This window comes from Canis lupus, chromosome 14 (genome assembly GCF_048164855.1).
Source record: "Canis lupus baileyi chromosome 14, mCanLup2.hap1, whole genome shotgun sequence".
NCBI lineage: Eukaryota > Metazoa > Chordata > Mammalia > Carnivora > Canidae > Canis > Canis lupus.
In genome coordinates, this window is record NC_132851.1 from 5214062 (window position 1) to 5239527 (window position 25466).

Here is a 25466-nt window from a genome sequence, read left to right on the forward strand (position 1 = left end):
ATGAAAGACCAAGCAAATGGATGAATTTGTGTTAGAAAATAAGTCTTTAAAAAAAAAAGAGAGATTTTACTTATTTGTTTGAGAGAGAGAGAGCACAAGTGAGGCAGAGAGAGGCAAAGGGAGAGGAAGGGAGAAGCAGACTCCCCACTGAGCAGGGAGCCAGATGTGGGACTCGATCCCAGTACCCTGGGATCATGACCTGAGCTGAAGACAGATGCTTAGCAGACTGAGCCACCCAGGCACTCCATCAACAGATGGTCTTTAAGAGATTTAGCCTTTAGCTCTTAGGCCAGAGAAGTGGTTTGGGAAACAGAAATAAAGATGAGTTACTGTAAAAATCAAAACCCAAACCAAAACAATGGAGAAAGTCAGGATGCCCTTACATGAGTATATTTGCAAATGGGACTTCTGGAATGGGGCAAAGGCTCAATGTCTGAGTGTATCGTAGGGTTGAGGAGGAAGTGAGGGCTCACATTCCGGAAAGCTCTTTCATAATCCAAGACAAGATTTTTTTTCTAAGTGTGCATCAACTCATAGATAGGGATTAGTGGATCATTCACAAAACCAGGTCTGCCACATCTAGCAGTTGGCAGAACAGGTCACACAGGCCTATGACGTGTGTGGCACCAGAGCAGTGAGCAAAGAGCTGAGGTGACAAGTCCTAGTGGTTCCAAGATGAGTAAGTAGATGGCATCCTGGCAAAACCACATTTGGGAAATTGTTCCTTTGTCCCCTTCTCACGGCATCAACTACGTAGAGCCAATTGCACTAGAACTTCAGAATCGAGGGCTCCACAGCACAGGCAGAGAAAAGACGCAATGCCAGACAGCAATCTGAAACAAATCATGTCTTTTATTAGCTCCAGTTCCACCCCCCTTCCCCAAATTTAATGGGATTAAACCATGAAGAGGCCAGGCTACTTCCCTACTTATTTTTAGCAATGTCAATGAGAGGCCCAACAGGGACATCCTGTTTTTAATTAAACTTGGAGAGCCTTGGGGGCGCCTGGGTGGCTCAGCAGTTGAGCGCCTGCCTTTGGCCCAGGGCATGATGCTGGAATCCAGAGATCGAGTCCCACATCGGGCTTCCTGCATGGAGCCTGCTTCTCCCTCTGCCTGTGTCTCTGCCTCTCTCTCTCTCTCTCTCTCTCTCTCTCTCTGTGTCTCTCATGAATAAATAAATAAAATCTAAAAAAAACCCACAAAAAACAAAACAAAAAAAAAAACTTGAAGAGCCTTATTCTTGAATCTGGGTAAACACAGAGCTCTATAGGATACCCAAGAGCCCAGTTCTGGCTCTGCCCCTACATAGGCTTGGGACAATGCCTTCCCTGTGGCCAGGTCTCTCACCAGCTTTGTGAATAGCCTATATTTTTCTTTCATTTTCCCTCTGAGTGAACCACCTCTTGGGATGCTGGAAAAGGAGTCCTGTCTGCACCGATAAAAGTTGCAGAATTAATGGAGGGCAGGCACAGTTCCAGAGGTTAAAGCTCAACCTTCTCTCTGAAGGAAACCAGACTGCCTTTTCTCACCAGAAGATGGAGGTCTTCTAACAGCCAGGGCCGCATGACAACTGACCAAAAGCAAAAGAAGTTAAGCAGTTAAGCAGGGTTGCTTTTAGATTCTAGATAAAAACCAGCACCCCGCTTAGAAGGATATTGCATATCAGGAAACGAGGGTGGGGAGAAGCCATGAGGATCTTTCTTGGAAACACTTTTGAAATAGGATCAATGTCTATGTATCTGGAATGGTGTAAGTAGTTTCTTGTTTAGAACTAGGAGAAGACAGTAAGCCAGGAACTTTCCTAATGTTCTACCCAGGTGCTGTAGGTACTTTCATGGGAGGGGAGAGGATGACAGGAGAAGGCCCTGTCCCTTTTCAATGAAAGCAGCTACATTCTTATATTAGGTTTCATGTAAGATTTCACCTGAAGAAAGCAAACTCAACATTGACCTCCCAAAACGTGTGTGTGTGTGTGTGTGTGTGTGTGTGTGTGTGTGTGTGTGATTACCCTACCATCCATCCTGTTGTCAAGTCAAGTCAAAGACATCTTTGGCACCTCTCTGTCATCTATCTCCACATCTAGCAGTTGGCAGACCCATTAAATCTGCCTCCTTAATATTTTCTTAAATCTATCATTCCTCCTGCCACTGTCTTCTTTTAAGTCCATGGTGGTACTTACCTTTTTAGATACAGACAATATTTTTTTTCAATTTTACATAAAGTGCAGTGCAAAAGCAGCTTCAAACAGCCCCGTCCAAAGAGCCCTTTCATTGTCCTAAACAAACATTCTAAAGCTGATGTATATTATAGGCCTTCACCCGGGGACGTGGGGGTAGTGATGAGCTTGATTCTGGAATGCTGACATTGAACTACCAGTGCAACAGCTCAGTGGAGATGTCCACTAAGAAAAGGACATAACAGGGGTGCCTGGCTGGCCGGGTCAGTATGTGAAGCGTGCAGCCTTGACCTCCGGTTTGTGAGTTTCAGTCCCCTGTTGGGCATACAGATTACTTAAAAATAAAAATCTTAAAAAAAAAAAAAATGTTGGACATAACAGAGGTGGAGATGTGGAAGTAATGAGTTGTTTCCTCCATAAGGTGGGGCTGATCAGGTTGTCGTGAGGATTCAAAGAGATGATGCACGTGCCCCGGATGGAACAGTATCTAGCAAAACTTCATGTCCACCTAGAACTTGGTGAGGTGACCTTATTTGGAAATAGGATCTTTGTAGGTGTAACCAGGTTAAAATAAGATCAGACTGGATTAGGACAGGCTTTAACCAATCCAGTGACTGGAATTCCTATAAGAAGAAGGCATTTGGGGGCACCTGGGTGGCTCAGTGGTTGAGTGTCTGTCTTTGGCTCAGGTCATGATCCCTGGGTCCTGGGATTGAGTCCCAACATCAGGCTCCCCTCAAGAAGCCTGCTTCTCCCTCTGCCTATGTCTCTGCCTCTCTCTGTGTATCTCTCATGAATAAATAAATAAAGTATTTTTTAAAAAAAGAAGGCATTTGAACACAGACACACAGTGATGTTGGAGCCAAGGCCAGAGTGACGCAGCTGTGAGCCAGGAAGCCCTGAGGGTGGCCAGTCACCACCGAAGCTAGGAGCAGACTACCATCCCTCACCCCAGGAGTCTCTAGAAGGAACCAACCTTGTCCATGCCTTGATTTTGGACTTCTGGCCTCCAGAGCCATGGCAAGAATACATTTCTGCTATTCTAAGCTTCCCCGTCTATGATAATTTGTTACGGCCACCCTGGGAAACGGAGTGTGGCGAGCACTCAGCACAATGCTTGGCCCATCACAAGCACTGAGGCCAGGAGATTTCTCGAGAGAATGAACGGAAACACGGGCTGTAGCTGGGACTCTGCTTGGGAGTATCCATGTTCCGGGAGCAGAAGAAGAGTCCGTGAAGGCCACAGGGAGGGAAGAGCCAGGGAGGGGCGCCTCACTCGTGCTGCCAGATGGCATACTCAATGCTAAGAGTTAAACTCTTGCAATAACATTAATCCCCTAATAAGAAAGGGATAAACCAAGTATAACTGATAAGCACGAAGATTTGTTCTTAGAGAAAGTCACTAGCGCAAGCAATTGCTTTAGAGCTTCCTCCAGGAAAGAAATCTAAGTTGCGTTCCAGGGTCACATCTGTGGTCCACATTCAAAACTGAGAATTAGGCAAGGGTGTGGAGCTAAATTCCCAGGGATCATATATAAAAATGGATCAGAAGCTCTTGTCCCATCCCCCACTTTTTTTTTTTTTTTTCTGGAATCAAAAGAGCAGTGTCAAGTCTCCAAGGAACATATTAAAATTGACATAGTGTCTATGACATCAATTTAGAAAGATGATTGGGAGAAAAAATGGAAGTGCCACTCAGGAAGTGGCTCTAAAAGAATGTAAAGATGTGTTCTGGTCCTCATTTTGGGCCTCGGTGGCACAAACACAAGTTGGTTGTCTGAAAGGTCACAGTTGGTGATTTTGCAACCAATTGGGATGAATCTGTGCATTTGTTTGGTGTTCCTGGAGGTCAAATGTTTGCCTGGTCCCCACTATCACCCCCCTCCCTCCTCATCCAGCGGCTGTACAGGTATGCACGCCTGTCACCACACGGGGCAATTAGAAAAAAGAAATATCCAATACTGCGAAGAGAACAAAACCGAAATCTTCTGTGAAGAGCTGCCAGTATACTACCGATCTCGGGCCCTTGGGTTTCATTCATTTGAAGGCATGAAAAGGCAGATAAGGGTGTCCTGAAGTTCCCCCTGCCTTCATTAACAATGCCAATTAATCCCGAGTCACAATGAGGAGGGAGAGTCTGATTCCAAAACAATAATTATTTGAACACCAATATTTTTGAAGCGATCACTAACATCCAAGTAACAAATAGGCTAATTAGAAAATTTCCAAGCCAGTTTTCAAAGTGAATTTCCTGAGGACTGTTCTGGGTAACATTATGTCAGCCTGTGTATATCCTCTCGGAAAATCTCTAACTTGAGCTTGAGAACAAATCTAGCCACATCCTCCCCAAAGAGTCCCAACGCATGAAGTTTGCCTGTGGGCTCAGGTCAATCAACAGTTCGGGTTTGAGGGGTTCCTGGTGTGAACCACATTCTCTCCTGGAAAGCTGATCATTCTTTTATCTGAGTCCTGCAAGCATCCAGAGTAGCCCAGAAGTTTTAGTTATTCCCAGGTGGGCTGGGGTTTGATGGAAAAGATAGCAGGTGAAGAAGTTCAGGAACTCCTAAAGTCATCTGTACCAGAATATCTCTTCTGTGAGTTCCACCAATGAGGGTTTCATTGGGTTAGCTCCCTCTTCTTTGTGAACATACATTTTATGACTAGGTAAATTTAGCTTAGAACTTAATAGAAGATTCTATTACCTTGTCCTTTAGGAAACTTCCCTTTATTTGACAGGAAAACATCCTGTCCTAGTTCTGGAAACTGTGATAGGATAATGGTAGCCAACATTTATTGAGTGATACCCCATAACACTGACACGTGCTCTATTTGTCACAACCATTGGACCTTAGCAACTGCCCATGAGGCAGGTGCTATGATGAGTTCCAGTTCACAAAGCACGACAACAGTGCACGGAAAGATTGGGTAAACTTGCCCAAGGAAGAAAAGGAAAAGAGATTGATCAAGGAGAGAGGCAAAGTGATATTGATCTGCTTGTCCAAGATACCCATTCTCACATGCCAATTCTTCCCTTGGTTCCGCTTCATTTTTGTTTTGGATATGGGTGACCAATTTTTGTCTCAGTCTGTGATTTTCATGCAGTTATAAATGTAACTCAGGGGCACCTGATGGCACAGTCAAACCAAGAGTCAACTCTTGGTTTCAGCTCAGGTCATGATCTCAGAGTGGTGAGACTGAGCCCCGCATAGGGCTCTGCGCTCAGCATGGAGTCTGCTTGAGATTCTCTCTCCCTCTGCCCCATTGCCCTTCCCCCACCAAAATAAATCTTTAGAAAAATGAACCAATATTTAAAAAAAATAAATGAATGGTAATGCAATGCAGCTTATATTCTAACCAATGATAGTCCTGTAATTAAAAACTGGTTCTTTCACGAGTCCCAGGTACTTCTGAGAACAGAGGGAGACCAATTTAACTCTATCTATGTTTTTTCCTACATTCTCTCCCTTGGAGCTCTGTGGTCCCACTGATGGATCCCAAAGTTCAGCCTTCCCTCACCCCTAACATCCCAGGGAGCATCCAAGCATTCATGGCCAAATCGGCAATGTCACGTTCCCACTTGCTCAGCTCCTTCTGCAGACCCTGTGCTGTCCCCAGTGCAGGCGTGCAGACCTGTCTCCAGCTGGGCTGACAGGAAGCTGCGGAGGGCAGGGAGGCTTCTCCCCTCCTGGAGGAGATCATCTGCTGTACCATGAGGAAAGGTCAGAGCTGTGATCTCTCGGACTTACGACTCCTGAGAGGCAGTGTTGATGCAATAATAAAATACTGGGCCTAAATCATGTCTTAAATGTGTCCCTTAAAAAAAAAAAAAAAAAAGCAAACACATGAATGTAAAAACTTTCATTTAAGATTCTAAAAATAAATCTGCATATGGTTTTGTTTGTTCATCCAGATGTTGTATAGCACAAAATTATTTTTTTAATTTTATTTTTTTAAGTTTATATTTATTTATTTATTTATTTATTTATTTATTTATTTATTCATGAGAGACACACAGAAAGAGAGGCAGAGACATAGGCAGAGGCAGAGGGAGAAGCAGGCTCCATGCAGGAAGCCCAACATGGGACTCGATCCTGGGTCTCCAGGATCACGCCCTGGGCTGAAGGCAGACGCTTAACCGCTGAGCCACCAAGGCGTCCCAAAATTATTTTTTTTAAAGGGAACATAACTGCATTTTGGCATAGGTAGTAGACTGAATAACAGTTCCCCAAAAGATACAAATGTCATGAGCCCTGGAACCTGTGAATATGTTACCTTACATACTAAAAGGGATTTTGCAGATGTGATTAAGGAGCTTGCGACAGGGGGAGGCTGTGCTAGCTTGTTGGTCCTAAAGTAGTCCCAAGGGTCTTTATGAGTAGAAGGGAAAAGCAAAGTGAGATGCCCAGAGAAATGCTGGTTTGAGAAGGACTCAATCTACTATTGCTGACTCTGTCCGTGGGGGAAGGGGGCCATGAGCCAAGGAATGCTTCCAGAAACCAGGAAAGGCAAGGACACAGATTTTCCCCTAAAGCTGCAGAAGGAATGTAACCCATGGACACCTTGATTTTAGTCCAGTAAAACTGATTCCAGACCTCTGACCTGGCGAACTGCTAAGATAATAACTCTGTGTTGTTTTAAGCAACTAAGTTTATGGTGACCGGCTATAACAGCCAGAGGAAGCTCCCACGGCATATTTCAGTATTATTAGCGTCAACCACAGAGACCAAAGCTTGTCACCATAAACAATATACTGTGGACACCAAAGCTAAACTACAAGAAGCAACACCAGGGAAGAAAAACTAGAAAACTTATGGAATACTACACTCCATTCATCGTTGAGCTTAATTATAAACTTGTTTGGACCCCAGTCTACACCCTAACCAGTTCTAAGTATCCGCAGGTGAACACTATGAGTTTGTACTTTATTAAATTGCTTTAATTTCTGAGTCTTGGAGGAGCAAAAGTTCAGCCAAGAATTTTATATGTTGGCGCTTGCAATCAAGCTGCAGGTTTTACTCATTTTAACAAATAGAAACCTTCATTTGTGAATGATGATGCTGGCTCACAGGCTTGCTCTCATCTCAGCGCTAACATATATTTACCCAAACGCAAAGCAGACATCCAAGGGACGGTGACTCCTCTGAAGTCCATGCACCCCTGCAGAGGTGCTTCCTCTAGGGTGCGGACCAGCTAGAACCACCCCCCGCCACCCCCCCAACACTGCCAAAAAAGAGAATCTGCACACAGGTACACAGCTTCTTGGGCCAGGGCCTGGAGTGCAGGCTTTCGGAGTGGGGAAGAGAAAAAAGAGAAAAATAATAAAATGGGAAGTCTGGCAACATCCCCGGTCCAGTTCACCGAGAGTCATTGAAAACCGGGAATTAGCATATGAATGAGAGAGAATACGTGAACTATCAGCCTGCAAAGTAGCAGAATGGAGTAACAGAGCCCTTAATAGGAAAATGGTTCTAAATTTAATTTCATCTCATTGGCAATTTGGAAATCGCCTCAGGGTGCCTGCAGTGCTTCCTCCCCACGGTCATGAATATTGATCATCAGGGTGTGGTGCTGTAGAAAACAATTAAGGAAACTCTAGGCTTCCATTTGCTGGCTCCAAAAAACCCCGAGTAGATAAGTAGTTCTTGAGGAACCCCAGGTCCCCCCTGTTCCCGCCTGGAAGCTTCCCGTGGGCCCGTGAGTGGACGCAGCTCCGTGCAAGTGGCGAGGTCTTGGCAGGCCGAATGCCCCTTTGTTTTTCTGATCCCTTTCTACGTTCCTTGCTGAACCCAACTAAGTGGGCAAGGGCTCAGCGAGTGCTTGCTAGCACCTTCCGCACATCCTCTGCAAAGTCCCCAACCAAATTCCACGGCGCAGGAGGGTGTGTGTTCCTGCCCACACTATTTACCCCCAGTGCCAGCTACTTAGCAGGGCCTTAGTGGTAGGTGTGAAACGAATGTGCGAATAATTTGATTTTCATAAGGCCATGGGGTCTGGAGGGTTCTCCCTGACTGGGGGTCAACCTCTTCATCGACACTGGCCACCAAACCACTGACCAAGAGCAGCCAGAACTGTGAAAAATGTTCAACAGGAGACAGCACCATGGCTAGCAAAAAAATTTTTTTCTTAGATCCCAATCAGGAAGCAATTCTCTTCAAAAGGAGAACGTAGTCACCTGCTTTCTCTGCAGTAAGGCAGAGGACCGAGGGCCAGCGTGGTTTGCAGAGCACAGCACTCACCCAGAAAAGGAGACAAAATAAAGCTAATTAAAATGAATCACCCTTGAAATCTGAATTTTTGTTGAATTATGTTAATTTTTGTTGAAGAAAAATCAGAAAAGTGCAATGACATGGCACACACTTCATTCACTCGGGAGCACGTTTGGCAAAACAATTTGGCAGAGAGCATCGGGTGCCTCAGAAATCAATGTTCGTTCCCTTTGGCCCAGTAATTGTACTTCTGGGAATCCATTCCAAGGGAATAATCCTAAATATAGAAAAAGTTTCATGCACAAGAATTATGTTATTTTATATTTAAAAGTTACAGTATCATGTATAAATAAAACCTGGAAACAACCTAAATTCCAACAATGGAGGAAGAGTAAGTAAATTATGGTGTCTGACATCTATTAAAATATCATTAAAAGTTTTTATGACATGAGAAATACGTGTATTATGCTGAGTGAAAATGGAAAGATACAAAATTTCATATACGTTATGAAGTCAATTAGATTTTGTTAAAAAGATTTTTATTTATTTTATTTGAGAGGGAGCATGAATGAGGGAAGGAGCAGAGAAAGAGGGAGAAGCAGACTCCCCCCTGAGCAGGGAGCCCGATGTGGGGCTCAATCCCAGGACCCTGGGATCATGGCCTGAACTGAAGGCAGACGCTTAATGCCTGAGCCACCCAGGTGGCCCTAGTTAGATATTTTTAAATGCATGGAAATAAGACCAGAAAATATTATTTTCTCACATTAGAAAATCAATAGCAGTGATTCCCTTTGTAGGTGGAGTGGCATTATGGAGAGAATTCTTCTCTTTTGCTTTTATATTTTTCTCTACTGCCCATATTTCTACAGTTGACATTATTCATACATTTATCCTTGGGGGAGAGGAGAAATCCTCTATTCTTATTTAAGATCCTGTCTCTGAGGGGAGGATGCCTGGGTGGCTCAGTGGTTGAGCATCTGCCTTCAGCCCAGGGCTGATCCTGGGGTCCTGTGTCTCATGAATAAATAAATAAAATCTTAAAAAAAAAAGCTCCTGTCTCTGAGGGATTACCTTGAGACTCCATGGTCGGGTGGTCGCAGCTCTGGGTCAAGTGCTGCAGTGAGCACCAGCTGGCAGATCTGGGGACTTTGCTAGTCTGGGGGTCGGTTGCGCTCCTGCTCAGCCCCCAGCCCCAGGTGCACCTGTCCCTCTCACTGCCCCTGGGGCTCAGACCCCCTGGCCCAGGAGCCGCCCGGGCCTCAGCTACAAGGGTCCCATAACCAGTCAGTCGCGTGGGGCTCTTGTGAATCTGACCTTAGCTTCTGTAACCAGGTCTCCTTGGTTCCTTGAAAGCGAATGCCCTGCCCCCCCACCCCAGCTCACCAGCAGTGCGGTGATTTCTGTCGCCTGTGGTACAGCCCCTCCTTCCTGTCCAGCACCCACCCACCCCCATCCTGTTCTCCCAGGGCCTGCAGATCTCCCTCCGAGCCTGGGTGCTGGCTTCTGAGATGAGCCCTCCAGGAAGCCAAGTGCCCACTCTCTTGGACTGCTGTCTGCTTCCAGATGCTTCCCTCTTGTGCCCATTTGCCTGCCAAGATGATGAGTGACGGCCAGCCCGCCCTGGTGCTGCCACCCACCTAGTCCTGTTTATTGCCTGCAGCTGAAGCTGTCCTGATCCTCCGAGCTGAGCCTCAGTCCCCTGACGTTCCGCCCTGGGTCCCGCTCCCTGCCCATCGAGCTGTTAAAGCCATGACCGTAGCTCCTTATGCCCCTTCCCCACCTTCCCCTGGGGTCTGACGAGGAAAATGTGGCCAACACCAGGGCCCCTCTCCTGTTCTGTTCAGGATATTTACTCTAGGTGAGTGATCTGGGGAAACAGAATGGAGTGCTTCCTATTAAAATGATGGAGGATGGGGCGCCTGGGCAGCTCAGTCAGTTAAGCACCTGCCTTCAGCTCAGGTCATGATCCTGGGGTCAGATCGGAGTTGCCTGTCGGGCTCCCTGCTCCTGCTTCTCCCTCTGCCTCTGCTGTTCCTCCTGCTTGTGTTCTCGCTCTCATAAATAAATACTTAAAAAAAAAATAGAATAAAATGATGGAGGACTTGATTCTATGTTTGTAGTTCTGATGAGACAGAACCGAGCCTAGAGATCCCTGCCTTTATTTCAGAGTCTAAGAAAGTTGTAGATTCATGACAACTGACTTGGTGTGATGATGGGCTGTCCATACGGCTGGCACTGTGCTAAGCACCGACATGGGCCGTCACATCTAATCTTAAAGGAACCTCACTGGCACCACTGAAAGTGCCATTTCACAGATGAGGACACTGAGGCTCACTTAGATGAATTACGTTGGTCAGAGTCACAGAGGTAGTAACTGAAAGGGGCAGGGTTTGAGCCCCAGGTCAGGGTTGATCATTAGACACCACCTCAGGGGCTATAAGCCCATAGACTTGAGGTCTGGGCAGGTCACTGGGATGGGTGGCTGGAGAGGTCACACTGAGCATGATTTGCTGAGGAGCATGATTGCTCCGTCCATCTGTAGGGTGGAGGTCATCACAAACCACCAGGTGACTCAGGCCAGGCCAGAATGGGGGCCCAGTGTTGCCAGATTGGAGTTTTTAAGAGATAACCAACCATTCTGTTTTTATGTGTAATCTCCTGTTTGGGATATGGGTTCAGTGTTTTAAAAACACCGGGTAGGCTGGATCAAAGCCTAGATGGGCACCAATCTGCAACCCGCACCATGCTGTACTGTGCACTGTCCAATTCTTACCTGTGACTCGCACTCTTGTCTGTAAAGGTCTAGGGCTACGTACCTGCACAATCTCTAGCATTTCTGCCTTGCTGATGTAGCCATTTCCATCCAGGTCATACATGCTGAAGGCCCATTTCAGCTTCTGCTCCAGCTTCCCCCTCGATGTCACACTCAGGGCTATGATGAATTCTCTAAAGTCTATTGTCCCATCTCCATTAGCATCGAAGGTGCGGAAGACGTGCTCTGCAAATTTGGAAGCATCCCCGTAAGGGAAAAAGTTCCCGTAAATTTTCTTAAACTCTTCCATTGACAAATGTCCACTGGGGCAGTCTCTCAAGAAGCCTTTATACCATTCCTGGATCTCGTGCTCTGTAAAGTCTGTGCTTTCCAGCAAATCCTGCATGACCTCTGGGCGCAGCTTGCTGTTCTGTTTCCCCATCCTGGCAGCGAGAATTCAGCTGCAGACAGAGAAGAATATGTATCATTTTTAAACCTGTTGTTTAGAAGCACACTTTATCATTTGTGATTGTTCCTTTGGGGAAAAAAAAAATAAACTCTTTTAGTCCACAACACTGTCTGGTTTTCCAACTCAGTCAAACAAAATGTTAGAAAGACAGGCAGTCAGAAGATGCAGAGCAGGGACGCCTGGGTGGCTCAGTGGTTGAGCATCTGCCTTTGGCTCAGGGTGTGATCTCGGGGTCCCAGGATTGAGTCCCAGAGTCGGGCTCCCTGCATGGAGCCTGCTTCTCCGTCTGCCTGTGTCTCTGCCTCTCTCTGTGTCTCTCATGAATAAATAAATAAAATCTTTAATAATAATAAAAAAAGGAGATGCAGAGCAGAAATACCACCGACCAGAAAATTGATACTTCTTTTGTACGGAGCCATGCGAATACAAGAGACTCGCGATGAAATAGAGGGAGAAAAGGAGGGAGGGGGACAGACAGAGACAGGAGACAGAGAAGTTGACTACTTAGCTCTGCCTTTTCTATTGGCATGAGGTCTAGCCTCACGTTAAGACATCTGAGGCTCTAACATCTAGTCCAAATATTAGCAGGGAGAATTTAAGGGGAACTCAGAGAGACAGAGGCAAAAGAGGTAATTTATGTTTTATTGCTTGAATGTTCCCAAGGAAAGTGCTGCTTTGGTACCTTCTGAATATTATAAAACAGATATGAGTAAGGAAAATACAAATCTATCTAATAGGATTAAATGCTACCAAGCTAGATGGGTTGTATAAATTCACAAGGTCAATTCACTGTCAACATTGGGTTCAGATGGTAAACATGAAGCTTCATAAACTGTTTATGTGTATGTTTATGGAAGAGGCCAAACTTTCCTTTTTAAATACAATTAGCTTCATATTTTCTTATTATAACAGTAGTACACATCTATAGTAAAATAGTAAAACATCACAGCGATGCATAAAGAAAAACGTTAGCATCATTTCAAATCATAACACTTAGAGATAACCCTGCTAGCATTTTGGTGTGTGTCCTAAGTTTTTTTATATGTGTGCTTATATAGATATGTTATTAACAAATGTTTAAGTACATTTACATTTCAAAAAACAAGAATATATACACTTTTGTTACCTATTTTTAAACTTAACATAGTACGGGGAACAAAGGCAACTCTTGTCTTGTTAGGTGAGAAAAAACCCCTAGAAATATCATCTTCTTATTTACAGAGCCACTCACCATTAATTGAGCACTATGCAGCAGGCATGTGTCTGGTACTATGGATGCAAAGAGTGAGATGTGGCCCCTCCTTCTTCGGGGGCACCCAGCTGTGTAAGTTCAGAAGTGGTGGTGACCATGAGGGGATAGTGCAATAGATATTCAATTCATGGTTGTTAGGGGAATGGTGGTATGATGAGAGAACATGGAGAGGACACCCAAGCCAAAAGGGGGCATAGATGCTATCACAAAAGCCTTCTTGGAGGAGGTGATATCTGAACTTAGTTCCTATTTCCAAAGTCTTATGATTTAAGCACGGTCAAGGTGAGCCACTTCTCATAAAGGGGCTCTGCACTTGTATTTTGCATTTTTCCTATATTGGAAAAAATCCTGTAAGTAAAGCTTGGAAAATCAGAGACTGAAAGACCACACAACCCCATTTTAATCATTATTCCAAATTTTCTTTGAGATTTTCTCTTGTGGTGTTGTTAATGCCTGTCTCCCTCCCTCTGCAGGGTCAGCCCCTTGAGACAGAGTCTCTGTCGGGACTATTTTGTCTCTCTCTGCCCCCAAAAATGACATTTGGTGAGTTAATGAACAAAGGAATGACTGGTAGACAGATGAATCATTACAACATGGAAATCTGTAATAATCTTCCCAGAAAAGGAGTCCTTCGTGACAGTGACGAGCCTCTGGCTATGAAAAGGGTATTTGAGTCACTAAAGCTATCTGATGGTTAAGGCTTGGTCTTGGAATCTCTTTCTTTCCCCCCATTTTACTGAAATGTAATTGACATATAACACTGTATATACCTTTAAGGGGTAAAACATAATGACCCAATACACTGCGGAATGATCACTACAGCAAGTTGAGTTAACATCCATCACCCCTCATAGTTATTAATTTTTTTCTTGTGATGAGAACTTCCAAGTTCTACTCTCTCAGCAACTTTCCAATATGCAATACAGTATTGTTAGCTGTTGTCACCATGCTGTGCATTATAGCTATAGGATTTATTTATCTAATAACTAGAAGATTGTACCTTTGACCCCCCTTACCTGGTTGTCCCCACCGCCTCCCCCCCCCCCAAGTTTGGGATCTCTTATATTGAATTGCCTGCATACCTGTCTTTTGCCTTCACTAAAAATAAACTCCTAGAGGGCAGTGTTTGCATCTCACACCGCTCAAACTTCTTGCATTATATCCACAGTTCCAGAAATGCCAAGCGATGTTAGTAATTGGAAAAGTTGACACATTTTATCTTCTGAGTTCTGAGCCTGAGACAGAACTGGCTCTGCTCCCGTCCTAGACAGAGACCTGCCAAATTAGTCGGGAGAACAGAGCACCCCTCTACGAGCAGGGCCAGTGGCGCGGGAAGGTCCCCTAAACTGCAGCTCCAAATGAAGCATAATTTCTAAAGTGAACCTTCCAATAACTTTCATTTCCCTCGCAAGTCCCTTTTCTTTTTTCTTTTTTTTTTTTTTTTAAGATTTTATTTATTTATTCATGAGAAACAGAGAGAGGCACAGACACAGACACAAGCAGGCTCCAGCAGGAGCCCGATGTGGGACTCGATCCCAGGTCTCCAGGATCAGGCCCCGGGCTGAAGGCAGCGCTAAACCGCTAAACCGCTGAGCCACCCCAGAGGCCCGGGTGTCCTTTTCTTTCTGGAGGGAGAAAAGCAAAGTTAGAGAGGCTGGTTTGTATTAGAATTTTAAAACTGTCATTCAGTTGCTAAGTTGGCAATTTGCCGGAGGCAAGAATTCAGAACCGTGAGGTAATACATATACATGGGCTTACAGAGCTCCGAAACATTTGTATGAAATTCACAAGTAATTTCGGGTTTTCCTTTTTGGGGGTTCTGTAAAGTACAGCTCTTTGGTGTGGTGTTCAATCAAATCACCATTCCTATACTTTGGTTCTGTGCAAATCACCGTGTGCCCAGTCTTAGGAAGAAAATACCATTTTGATATTTAAATCTACCCTCTTAAAGAATGATTTCTTTTTCTGGGCCTATAAACCACTGTTTCTTCAAAGCTAAACTTAAGTTCCTTCCCCAATGTTTAAAAAGTGCTTCTCACTTATTAGCTGTTTTTGCACTAGAAACAAATTGCCTCAACATTTTGGCTAAGTCTCCCACTGAGACTGATCTGTGTGTAGCTATTTTTCAGTAAACAGTAATTAAACCACTTTTACAAATTCATTAGCACAGAAAGGCCATAACACAAACGAGGCAGAAGAGCATGGAATTAGTTTTTTCGGAAGCCGTGTTTGCAATCTAGTCCAGAATTTGTTTCAGTAGATAAATACAAATACTCTCCCAAGGATGATGTCTGAACTTGAGAAAACCATCTGGACTTGGTCAGACTGTACAACAGAAATCTCGGGGAACATATGATAGCGTTTCTCTCCCTGGGGATGAAGGGGAAAGAAAGAGGAATGCCTGACAATACCTTTTTCTTTTGGAAGACAGGGATTTCTGCCTGTTTGAGTTGAAGAGAGGACAAAAATACCGTCGGGGAAATGCTGCATTAATTAGCAGCCCAGAAAAAATCATCTGGAGACAGAAGTTGCCTGTCAGGTCAAATCCTTTTCATTACTCCATTTGGCTATTAAAACATTAACTTTGTGCTAGTAGAACATAGCAGGGGGAAAAACTCAGGCCATGGAATAAAAGTGCTTGGGTTCAAAGCCTGGCTGAATTGCTGATTAGCTCTGGGTAGTAAGTCACTTAACTTTTTGGTGCACTTCGGTTTTCTCATCTGTAAAATGGGTTCAGTGGTATGAGTTTGTATCTCACTGATTTGATGTGAGAATTAAATGGGACAGTCATATAATTAAGCTCCTGCATTGAGCCCGGGCCAGCTGCTGTGGTTAATGAAAACCACATCTTGTCATTGATGGCCTTTCATCCATTATTCTATTGAAACTTCACAACCCCCCTGAGTGATAGGACAGCTTCCTCCATTTTTATAAGCTAAGAAATGAAAACTCGGCCCAAGCAACTTATCCTAAGTCACCCAGCCTGGGAATAAGACGGCCAAATGCTAAGTTCTGTTTGTGGTTGACTGTCCACTGGCTTTATCACTATGCCCTACTAACTCCATGGAGGAAGCCCAGACAGAAATTAAGACAACAGTTCCATAAAAAGTCAAAGACAAGTAGTTAAGAAAGAGGAGGCAATCTCCTATTAGCACTCATTCATTTCACAAATAGGTGCTGAGTGTCTCCTAGGAGGAAGGCATGGCCCTAGGCACTGGGGGATTCATCAGGGAACAGACAAAACCCTAGTTCTTGTGGAACTTACAGTCTAGTGGCAAGAGACATCCCAAAAGCAAGATACATAACGGACATGCTAGACAGAGTAGTTCCAAGGAGAAAAGTAAAGAAGGAAGGGGATTGGGGAATGCCAGGGGTGGGTGTCAAAATTTTAACTAAGAAGCCAGGGAAGGCCCCATTAAAAAAGTCACATTTGGAAAGGAAGAGAAGAGGTGAAGGAGGTAGCTGTGGAGATGACTGGGAGAAGGCTGTCCCAGGCAGAGAAAATAGCAACTGAGAAGGGTCTGGACAGCGAGCAGGTTGAGTGTCAAGGATGAGACTGGAATGGAGGGCAGGAAGGAAGGCAGATGAGAGCAGAATAGTAACAAGGGCCAGGTGACAGGTGACCCATGGGTGACAGTAAGGGCTGTGGCTTCCACTCTGATGAGATGGAGCCATTGCAGGATTTTGGTTTATATTCTAACAGGACCTCTCTGGCTGCCTCATTGAGAGTAAACTAAAGGAGGCAGAGAGACAGCTAGGAAGCCACTTCAAGGACCCAGACAGGAGCCAATGGTGGCCGGAACCAGGGTGGTGGCAGCAGAGAAGGTGAGAAGTGGCTGGATTCTGGACACAGCTTAAAGGGAGACTCAATAGGATTGGTTGATGGTTTGTGAACAGAGAATGGTCCAGCATAACTCCAAGGTTCTGGCCTAAGCAACTGTAAGGATGAAATTGACCCTGAAATGGGGAAATGCAGAAGCAGGGCTTTGGGGCGAGGCAGGGGCATGGCTCTCTGTGCTTCTGCGCAGGTATTCATTCTGAGATGCCCAGCATATACCCAGTTGGAGATGTCAAGTAGGTAGCCAGATGGACAAAGTCTGGAGTTAGAAGAAGAGGTCCAGGGAGGGAATAAATGTGGGAATCATCAGCATGCAGGTGGTATCTATAGCCAAAGACTGGATTACAGCCTCAAGTCAGTGATGGTGGGTAAACGAGAAAAGAGGAGGGAGAAAAGAGGAGGGGTGAGCCCTTAGCCATCTGACCTGTAGACTTGGGGAGAAGGAGGAGCTGATAAGGGAGAACAGGAAGGAGGCCAGCGGGGCGGCAGGAAAGCACAAGACTGACTCGGCCTGCTTTGCTGCTGTGTCCTCCCTGCCCAGCTCAGGGAGGCCCTGGAAGGCATTCAGTGCAGGACAGAAGAACCGTGGCTCCTGGTTCCCACTCCCAGTGCCCTCGGCCTGCCCTGCATCTGTGGAGGATGCCATCTGCTGCCCAGTCGCCCAAGCCAGAGCCCTAGGACTCCTTGGTCATTTCTTTTGCTTTTGTCCATTGACTTCTCAGCATCTCCATCGTCACCACCTCAGTCCAGACTGCCATCATCTCCATCCCATATTCCAGATCACTCTCTTGGGTGGGATGTCCCTCTTCCCCTGATCTCCCCTCTCCCTACCCCCATCCGGGCCTCAGTCTCTTCCCTACCACACCCTAGAGTGACCTTTTAAAAACACACAACAGACTATGTCACTCCTCTGTGTAAAGCTCTAGGAGGGGGCTTCCTAACACACTTAGAATGAAATCCAGACTTCCTCCATGGGCCTCAGGGTTCTGTAGGAGCCACCCTGGGCCACCTCTGACTCATCCCTTGGTCTCCTGTGCCCAGGTCCCCCGGGCTCCCTCCCACATGGCCCATCTCTTACCTCTCAGGGCTTTTGCTTCAGAGCCTTGAAAAAGACTTTTAGGTAGTAAATATATCTCAGCCTTCTAGTTTATATGCCTATATACATAAATCTTAAATATAGATAAGATATCTAAAAATACGTATGTTTACTAAATATACATAAAATCTTTATCATATATCTTATAAATGTATAACTATTTTTATGACTATAAATATTTATATATATTACTTTTGGCTGAATCTGCTGCATTTCATTAAGTGAAGTGCATGCCAACTCTGTAAGACATCGGCATTCTGTTATTCAGTAGTTTACTCTGGGATGGACGATGTGGAATTTCCCAACTTATTTTGGGTCACATCCAGTCTCCCAGGATCCAAAACATAAATCTGGGGTTAATACTGACCACAGATGAGAAAGGAAAAATATACAAGATGGGAAGACATCAAACCACCAGCAAAGAACCATGACCAGGAATCTATAAAGCTAACTTTCCACTTAAAATGAAGAGAAAAAAAGGAATAGCTCTTAAAAATGATGCCATGGGGAAAGGAAATGGTGAGTAGTGGACACTTTTCTGGAATATAGGTGCTCCCTTCTTTATATCTTGGATCTGTGGAGTGAAAGATGTGGGGTACTTTGTTTCTGTATCCTCATCTGGTTCTACAAATTCTGTGAGTTAATTCTTGAGAGCCCAGAGTTAGATTTTCTAAGGGAAAGTCTCACTTACCCTTGGAAAGCCTGGTTTACTTCAGAGAAGTCTCAATGCAAACTGCACTGAGGGTTCCTATAATGGGGTTTGCAAGATGCTAGTAGGTGAAGTCAGGTTGAGCGACAACAAGGATCACAGACCCCGCAGTGATTCCAGAAAGAGACCAGGTTGATTAAAGTCTGTGCCTATCTGGGACATGTAACCTTATCCTCTAAGAGTTGCTCTGAATTTTTGACCAATGGAATGTCTATATTATGAAAACACAACCAGAAAAAAGTTTCCTAAAATGTAAGGAAGGAAACAATAAAAATTATAGATGAATGGGAACAAGTGTTCATTTACTATGACATCAGATATTGTATCCATCTGAATTTTGTAGGTGGCTAAAATCCAGCAAATTAATTTCTAGGTCAGTTGTCCTTGATTTTCACTGGAAAAAAAGAGACTACAGAAAAATCTGAAGAGCACACTGCTCCAGAAATTTCTCTTCAGTGGAACTTGTTTCTTAGTGGGAGTATAAAAGAGAACCTATATATAAATTGATATATTTAGATATAGTGGACAAGTTAGGAAATAAAGTAGTGGCGCATTAAAGGAAGGATTAAAATATTAAAGAGGGAGAAATGAAGTTATATAACAATTTCACTAACGTCATTTCATCTTGCCCAAAGAATATTCTCTCCTCTGGCCTCTGGTAAGAGTAGCTGAGACCTATGTCCTACAGCCTCATGGAAATCACAAAGGTGGCTTTGCTGACATTGCCTGAAGAATGGTCACCCTCCAAGGCTGTCCCAAGGCCACTCCATGCAGGGAAGCCTTCTTCCCCATGAGGATGGGCAGGCCGACCCACACCTGTGACTGCTGGTCACACACCTGGCGCTTGGTCCCCTTGCAGACAGGTAACAGGGTTTGAGATGAGAATCAAACTGGTACAAAGATGCAGTGAGCGGGAGGCTCACTAGAGACAGCCTTGTGCTTCTTGCTGCCTTCCCCAGGCTGTGTGATAAAGTCCAGGAAACACAGCTGGTCTTCTCCTGGTGAGCAGGGCTTACGGTCTCTGAATTATCTGGGCTCTTGTTGCATAGACTCTGCATTTCAGACTGCAGAGGGCCTGGTCTTGGGCTCTTTTCCAAGTTCTGTTTTCCATTATTACTGCCAGTAAAACGTATTTCTGATAGAATCTGAATAGAACATTATTTAACAACACCCCCTCCCCAAAATGGAAATATCATTTTTGGTTTTGCTGTTTACTGAAGTAATACATCATTACTGTAAAAAATATAATAAGGGGATATAGAAACTGGAACGTGAACACTCTCGCTGTGATCCAGTCTGACTCTATAGAAGATAACCACTATTGACAATTTTAATTTATATATGTCCTCTTAGACATGTAAATGCATATAAATGAAATCTGTACACCCCAACCACAAATGGGATCACACCATCCTATTCTATGACCTTTATTTTCCTTGAAAGGTATACTGTGGCTATCCTCCCACATTATAGATAATGGATGTATCTCGTCTTTTTATTTTTTTATTATTTTTAAAAAAGATTTTATTTATTTATTCATGAGACACACACACAGCACGCGGGACAGAGACACAGGTAGAGGGAGAAGCAGGCTCCATGCAAGGAGCCCAACGTGGGACTTGATCCTGGGTCTCTAGGATCAGGCCCCAGGCCGAAGGCAGCACTAAACCACTGAGCCACCCATGCTGCCCCATATCTCATCTTTTTAAACTGCTGAGTTTTCACTGATTGATTGATTCAATGGACAGTATGGAGCCCCGCCCTCGAGGCCCGCCCCGAATTAGGTACCTGACAGAGTGGTCACTGATGTGAGGCTTAGAGCCCTTTGGCATTCCACTGCATGATATTAGTTTAATTAATCCCTCCTGATGGACAGGTAGGTTGATTCTGCCTTTTTTTTTTTTTTTCACTTGGCATGTATCTTAGTCCTGGTTCTCGGATTCCCTCGGGAATATGTATTGCAAAGAGGTTCTTATGTTTTATAGAAGTACCATGATCTTTAGACCCGCCCTTAGAAATTCTCCAACAAGCCATTTTCCTCTGGAGACTTTCCATCCTCACCACGCATTTTGCCTGAGTTTACACACCAGCTAGGATCAGACTTGAATAAGCATTGGGATTGGATTTGGGATTCCACCCCAGTCCCTCTGGCCTTCCTGTGTTACAGGCACATGTGTGTGAGGTTAGCCTTTACTATTTCTAGCATAGGAGGGCACCCTATGGAAAAAGAGCCATAGGAGGGCTCTTTCAAGAGTACATGACTATGAGCATAGAAATGCCCCCTCTCTTGTTTTGGCCTAAAGAGATCTTTTGTCCAAACAGCACCCTAAGTGCTCTGTTTCTTGACACTCCTCTCTTGACTTTCATTCACGTCCAGCTAATGGCTGACTCCCCACTCCCTCCTGGGTGGCCAACAATTCACTTACATTGTATGCTTAACATGCCCTTAAGTAAGTGGACAGGGCCCATATTAAATGGTCACCTTTCAGGCCTGCAGAAACTACAAAGCTGTCTCAAAGAAAGAAATTGTTGGCGTGCCTGAAGTTGAGGGCTTGCAGATGTTCCCTTGCCATTAGACTTGCCTGTCTGGGCTGTCTCAGGGTCAGGTGCCAGGTCAGTACCTGCCACAGTCGTGGAAAGGGGGGACCTCTGGGAGTCCTCGATACGCCTCCAGAGCTGTCATAGGCTAAGACTCTACCATGGCCAACTTCTGGGGAATTCTGATCGCCATAGATGTCTACTTAACTAAAGGCACTAAATATTATCTTATTTAGAAGACAGGAATTATTACTTTGGGTTTTGATAAAACAATGAAGCAAAACAGTGAGTCATCATAGGCTGAGGAAGACAAATAGGTCAACTACAGGGATCCAAGCCTCACCACGTAACCAGTAGCCAGAAGTACCAGAGGAGCTCTACTCCTTGTTTTTAGACATCCTCTGGGGGCCACTAATGCATTTAGTTCATTGCTACAAGCCCCTCCACAGAGTCTAAGAATAGTTCATAATTCCTTTTTTAAAAATTTATTCAGCAAACATGTGTTTAATATCTACTGTTTCCTGGCTTAGCATGAATATTCTTATTTTTAAAAATAGTATCCTACATAGGATAGGAAAAGGAAGAGAATCTGGGATTCTGGTTGCAGCTCAAAGCAGTCTCATTAATGTTTTATTTTCACAATTTTGCTTAGAGTTGGTGACAGGGATATTATACCTTGGTTTTACTCTAAGGACAAGGGGTTTAGAGAAGCTAACTTCATGACAAAGTCATGCAGTTTGAGGCTGCAGAGGAGCAGGATCAGAAGCACCATTCCCATACCCAGCCCCTCCACATCCCTGCTCCATCTGCTGTGATGTTTGAAGGGCTGCTTCTGTTGGAAGCTACTAGTCAATCACTTTCCACTCTGGCTAACATGGCTGAAATATGAATATTTTCCATCAAACAAATGTCCAAGTGAGAAGACTAACAAGAAGACTGTGAAGTAGCATCTTTTAAGCTCTTGCACTTTTTGCATCCTGCATCAAACTGTGTGGAAACAGAATTGGACTTGCCAGCGGAGGAACTAAATTGAAGTCTTTATTATAGTACCATGTTATGTGACCTTGAGGAATTCATCTGACTTCTCTCTTGGTCTCACTCTTGTTTGGAAAGTAGGTATAACACCTCTCTCCTAGGGTTGTCTGAAGGACTATATGAGGAAAAGGAGTCCCAGTGAATTGGGAAAAGCTCAACATTGTGTCTTGCATCCAACAGGTGTTCAATACATCCACTATTTATCTAAATGAAATAAGAGTTCAGGGAGTTGTTCACAAAGATGACCTTCCAGATTTGGGAACACTCCCCTCCTTGCTTTAATGGAGAATTAGAAAAACAAGAGCAAAATAGTCACAAGGGAAGAAAATAAGAGAACCACTGATAGATAGCTTCCAACCTGACTCGCTCCCCTGGGATCACTTGCCAAATGTGAAAGGCCATTTGTGAATTTGCATCCAGGACTCCTGTCAGACCCCTGTGGCTGAGTGTTTTCCCCGCATAGACGTTATTATTTTAATCTGAAATTAAGCAAGAGGTCCCATTAGAGAAGCAGATGATGGAGAGCAGGACACTTTCCTTCTCTGGTTTTCTGTCCTGAGGCTGGGAAGGGCTAAGTAGGGTTTGGGCAGAATCAGAGCAGGCTCGGAGGAACCCCATAGAATAGGCCATCCAGCTCTGGGAAGGTACCAGTGCTATAAGGAGGACTCTAATCCAGGGTCTGACCAGATAAGACCGGTGTTTTTAGGACAAATTGGATACATATTAGATACCAGTAACAAACACAGGATATCAGTAATTGACTGAATCAATTCTTCCTTACCTGGGGAGAGAAATGGTTCTTAGTTGTTTTATTAAACCAACTTTTCATAGGAAAATCAGAGGTGACAAACAGAAAATTAACACAAAACCCTTTGTAAACACTGAGGTATTTCCTAATAGTCGGTAGTATAACTGCGACTCTCTCCGTCCCTACTTATTAAATCTTACTTGGCATTCAGATGGAGGTCACTGCTTCCCCCATTCAGCTGTCCTTCCTCTTCCAAGTGAGCATTAAGCATATTCATGGAGTTTTGTTGGTGTGTCTTTATACCATTCTGAGAAAGACACCAGTGTATGGAAGATGCTCAAGAAATGATAGCTTCCTTCTGCTGAGCCTATTTCCCATTGACCCCTGCTTTTCACTTTTAAGAATCCCCTGAAGCAGAGGACAGCTGGGATATTTATATATTTTGGTGCCAGGTGAATAGCAAGGTGGTTGGCAAATATTCCTCATGATTTTTCAGTTGGTAGTAACCAAAGCTACTGCGTATAGACTTTTTCTCAGTGAATCTTTCTTCTACTAAGTCTATCTGGGGAGCTGATATCTTTTTTGTCCAGGGTCAGAGTGGACCCTATAATACCCAGAAATGGTATTAGGTTTGGCTTTCTCCTTACACTTTGTTTTACCTAGGAAACTGAGTGGTCTCAGGATTTTTTGGATGGTAGTATGATCACTATAAGCTAATTAAAGAAAAGACAAAGTCCCCCAGAATAGAAGACACTCACTGGGGCTGATCTCCTTTCGCAAGAGGGGTGACAAAGCACATGGGTGTTAGAATCAGAGAGGCCTCAGAGCTAATCCTGGTTACAAGACATACTAGTCATATGGCCCTTAGGGACTTATGCTTCCTCATGTATAACTCTCCTTAATTGTAAATTGGGGTTTTTGTCAGGATCAAGTGAGAAGATGCAGCAGAGTCTGGCAGAATAAGCACGTAGGAATACTTCTCCTCCTCCTCCTCCTCCTCCATCATCGTGACCTTCATCATGTTATTGTTTCTCTGACCTTCTATCTTTAGCCTTCTATCTTTAAATTCCTTCCCTCCATTTCAGCTGCCTTGATCTTTTTCCTTTAACACACAAGGCACGTCCCCTCATTAGCATTTTGCACACGCTGTTTTCCTGGCTTCGGATGTCCTTGTTTTCCTGAATCTACATGGCTCAAGTGTTTCCCATATTCTCATGGCTTACGTGCCACCACTCTATTACATCCCTATAGCTTGAATGCCTCCCTTTATATCCTCATGGTTCAAATCTCCTCCCACCCCCCATCATATCCTCATGCCTCACTCTTCACCTGCTTCAGATCAACTCCAATGTCACGTTCTCAGGGGTACCCTTCCTTATCTCCCAGTAACAATTTTATTTATTTATTTATTTATTTATTTATTTTTAAAGATTTTATTTATCTATTCATGAGAGACACAGAGAGGCAAAGACACAGGCAGAGGGAGAAGCAAGCTCCTTATAGGGAGCCCGATGTAGGACTCGATCCCAGGACCCCAGGATCACGACCTCTTCCTGCATGAGTTTATAGGGCTTTCACATAACCTATTTCAGTAGATCCTTGGAATATTGTAAAAGAAGGGTCAAGAATAATTGTTACTTATTAAGGAAATTGAAGGTGAAGATTTAAAGGTTTTCCCCAGGTTACATGGCTGCTAAGGGTCAAAGGTGGAAGTAGAACACAGATCTTCATCCGCTCAGCAGTGCCTCACAGTAAAAAACAGAGCAAAGCCACACGGGGAATGTTGCCAAGTGTATGAGGGTGTGTGTATGTTTTTGTGCTTAAGCAGAGCCTTTCTGTCTAGCTATTTATACGCTGGCTATTTCCACCTCTTATTAAGAAAAAATGAAAATGAAAGCTTAATTTGAAAAGGGAGAAGGTGAAAATACCTCTGCAAAGTGAACTAAATACAAAAAATCTAAACAAAGGATCCTCCCCATCTCTCAAAGAGATGGTGTGCAACTCTGTGTACAGTTTCTGTGTCTAAACAGCCAATCACTTCCTTTTCATGGCCACATGTTCCTGGGTGGGTTCACTCACTTATCAGCCTGTACACCTATCTACCCCCTTCCCAGCAGGAACCACCTAACATTTTTCCTGCTCCTTCTAAATTCCAGCGGGAGCAGTTCATTTCTATTGAGTTGCCTTTATCTTTTCTTGTCTTTATGTTACAGCAAACACCAAAAACACTGTAGTGATTTCCTGGCATCTCACTAGCTGGTTTAGGGTCAGCTGGAGCAATATCAGATGGTCTCTACACCCTGCTAATGTGGCAAGCAGCGGAGGCATCCTGCATTCTGTGTCCCTAGGCACATACACAGGACCCCACTCAAGGTACTTGTGCTGCTGAACCACAAAATTTACCAACTTCATTAGAAGAGATTGTAAAGAAAATTACATCCTATCTTTTCCTGAAAAATGCAATTTTTGGCCTTTTTCTATTTAATCTTACATTACCAAAGGGCTTATTAATATACGTAACTTAGTCGTTGTGGTGTCAGCAAATATGCCCCAGTATGGAGCTACAGATATGAACTAAGGAGAGGAGACTTTCAGACTGTACATTTATCACGTGTAACTAGTAAACACCTTAAGTTTATGAAACA

At 44.2% G+C, this 25466-nt stretch overlaps 1 protein-coding gene across 15 annotated transcripts in view; it reads right to left on the reverse strand.

Annotated features, from left to right (window-relative positions):
- NCALD (neurocalcin delta) overlaps nucleotides 1–25466 on the reverse strand; it is a 370439-nt gene that overhangs the window by 8152 nt on the left and 336821 nt on the right. For all 15 annotated transcript variants that reach the window (XM_072774075.1, XM_072774073.1, XM_072774070.1 and 12 more), the window contains one exon: nucleotides 11201–11597. In XM_072774075.1, the coding sequence (XP_072630176.1) occupies nucleotides 11201–11578 (378 nt within the window). In that variant the 5' untranslated portion in view covers nucleotides 11579–11597. The remainder of the gene's footprint in view (nucleotides 1–11200; nucleotides 11598–25466) is intronic.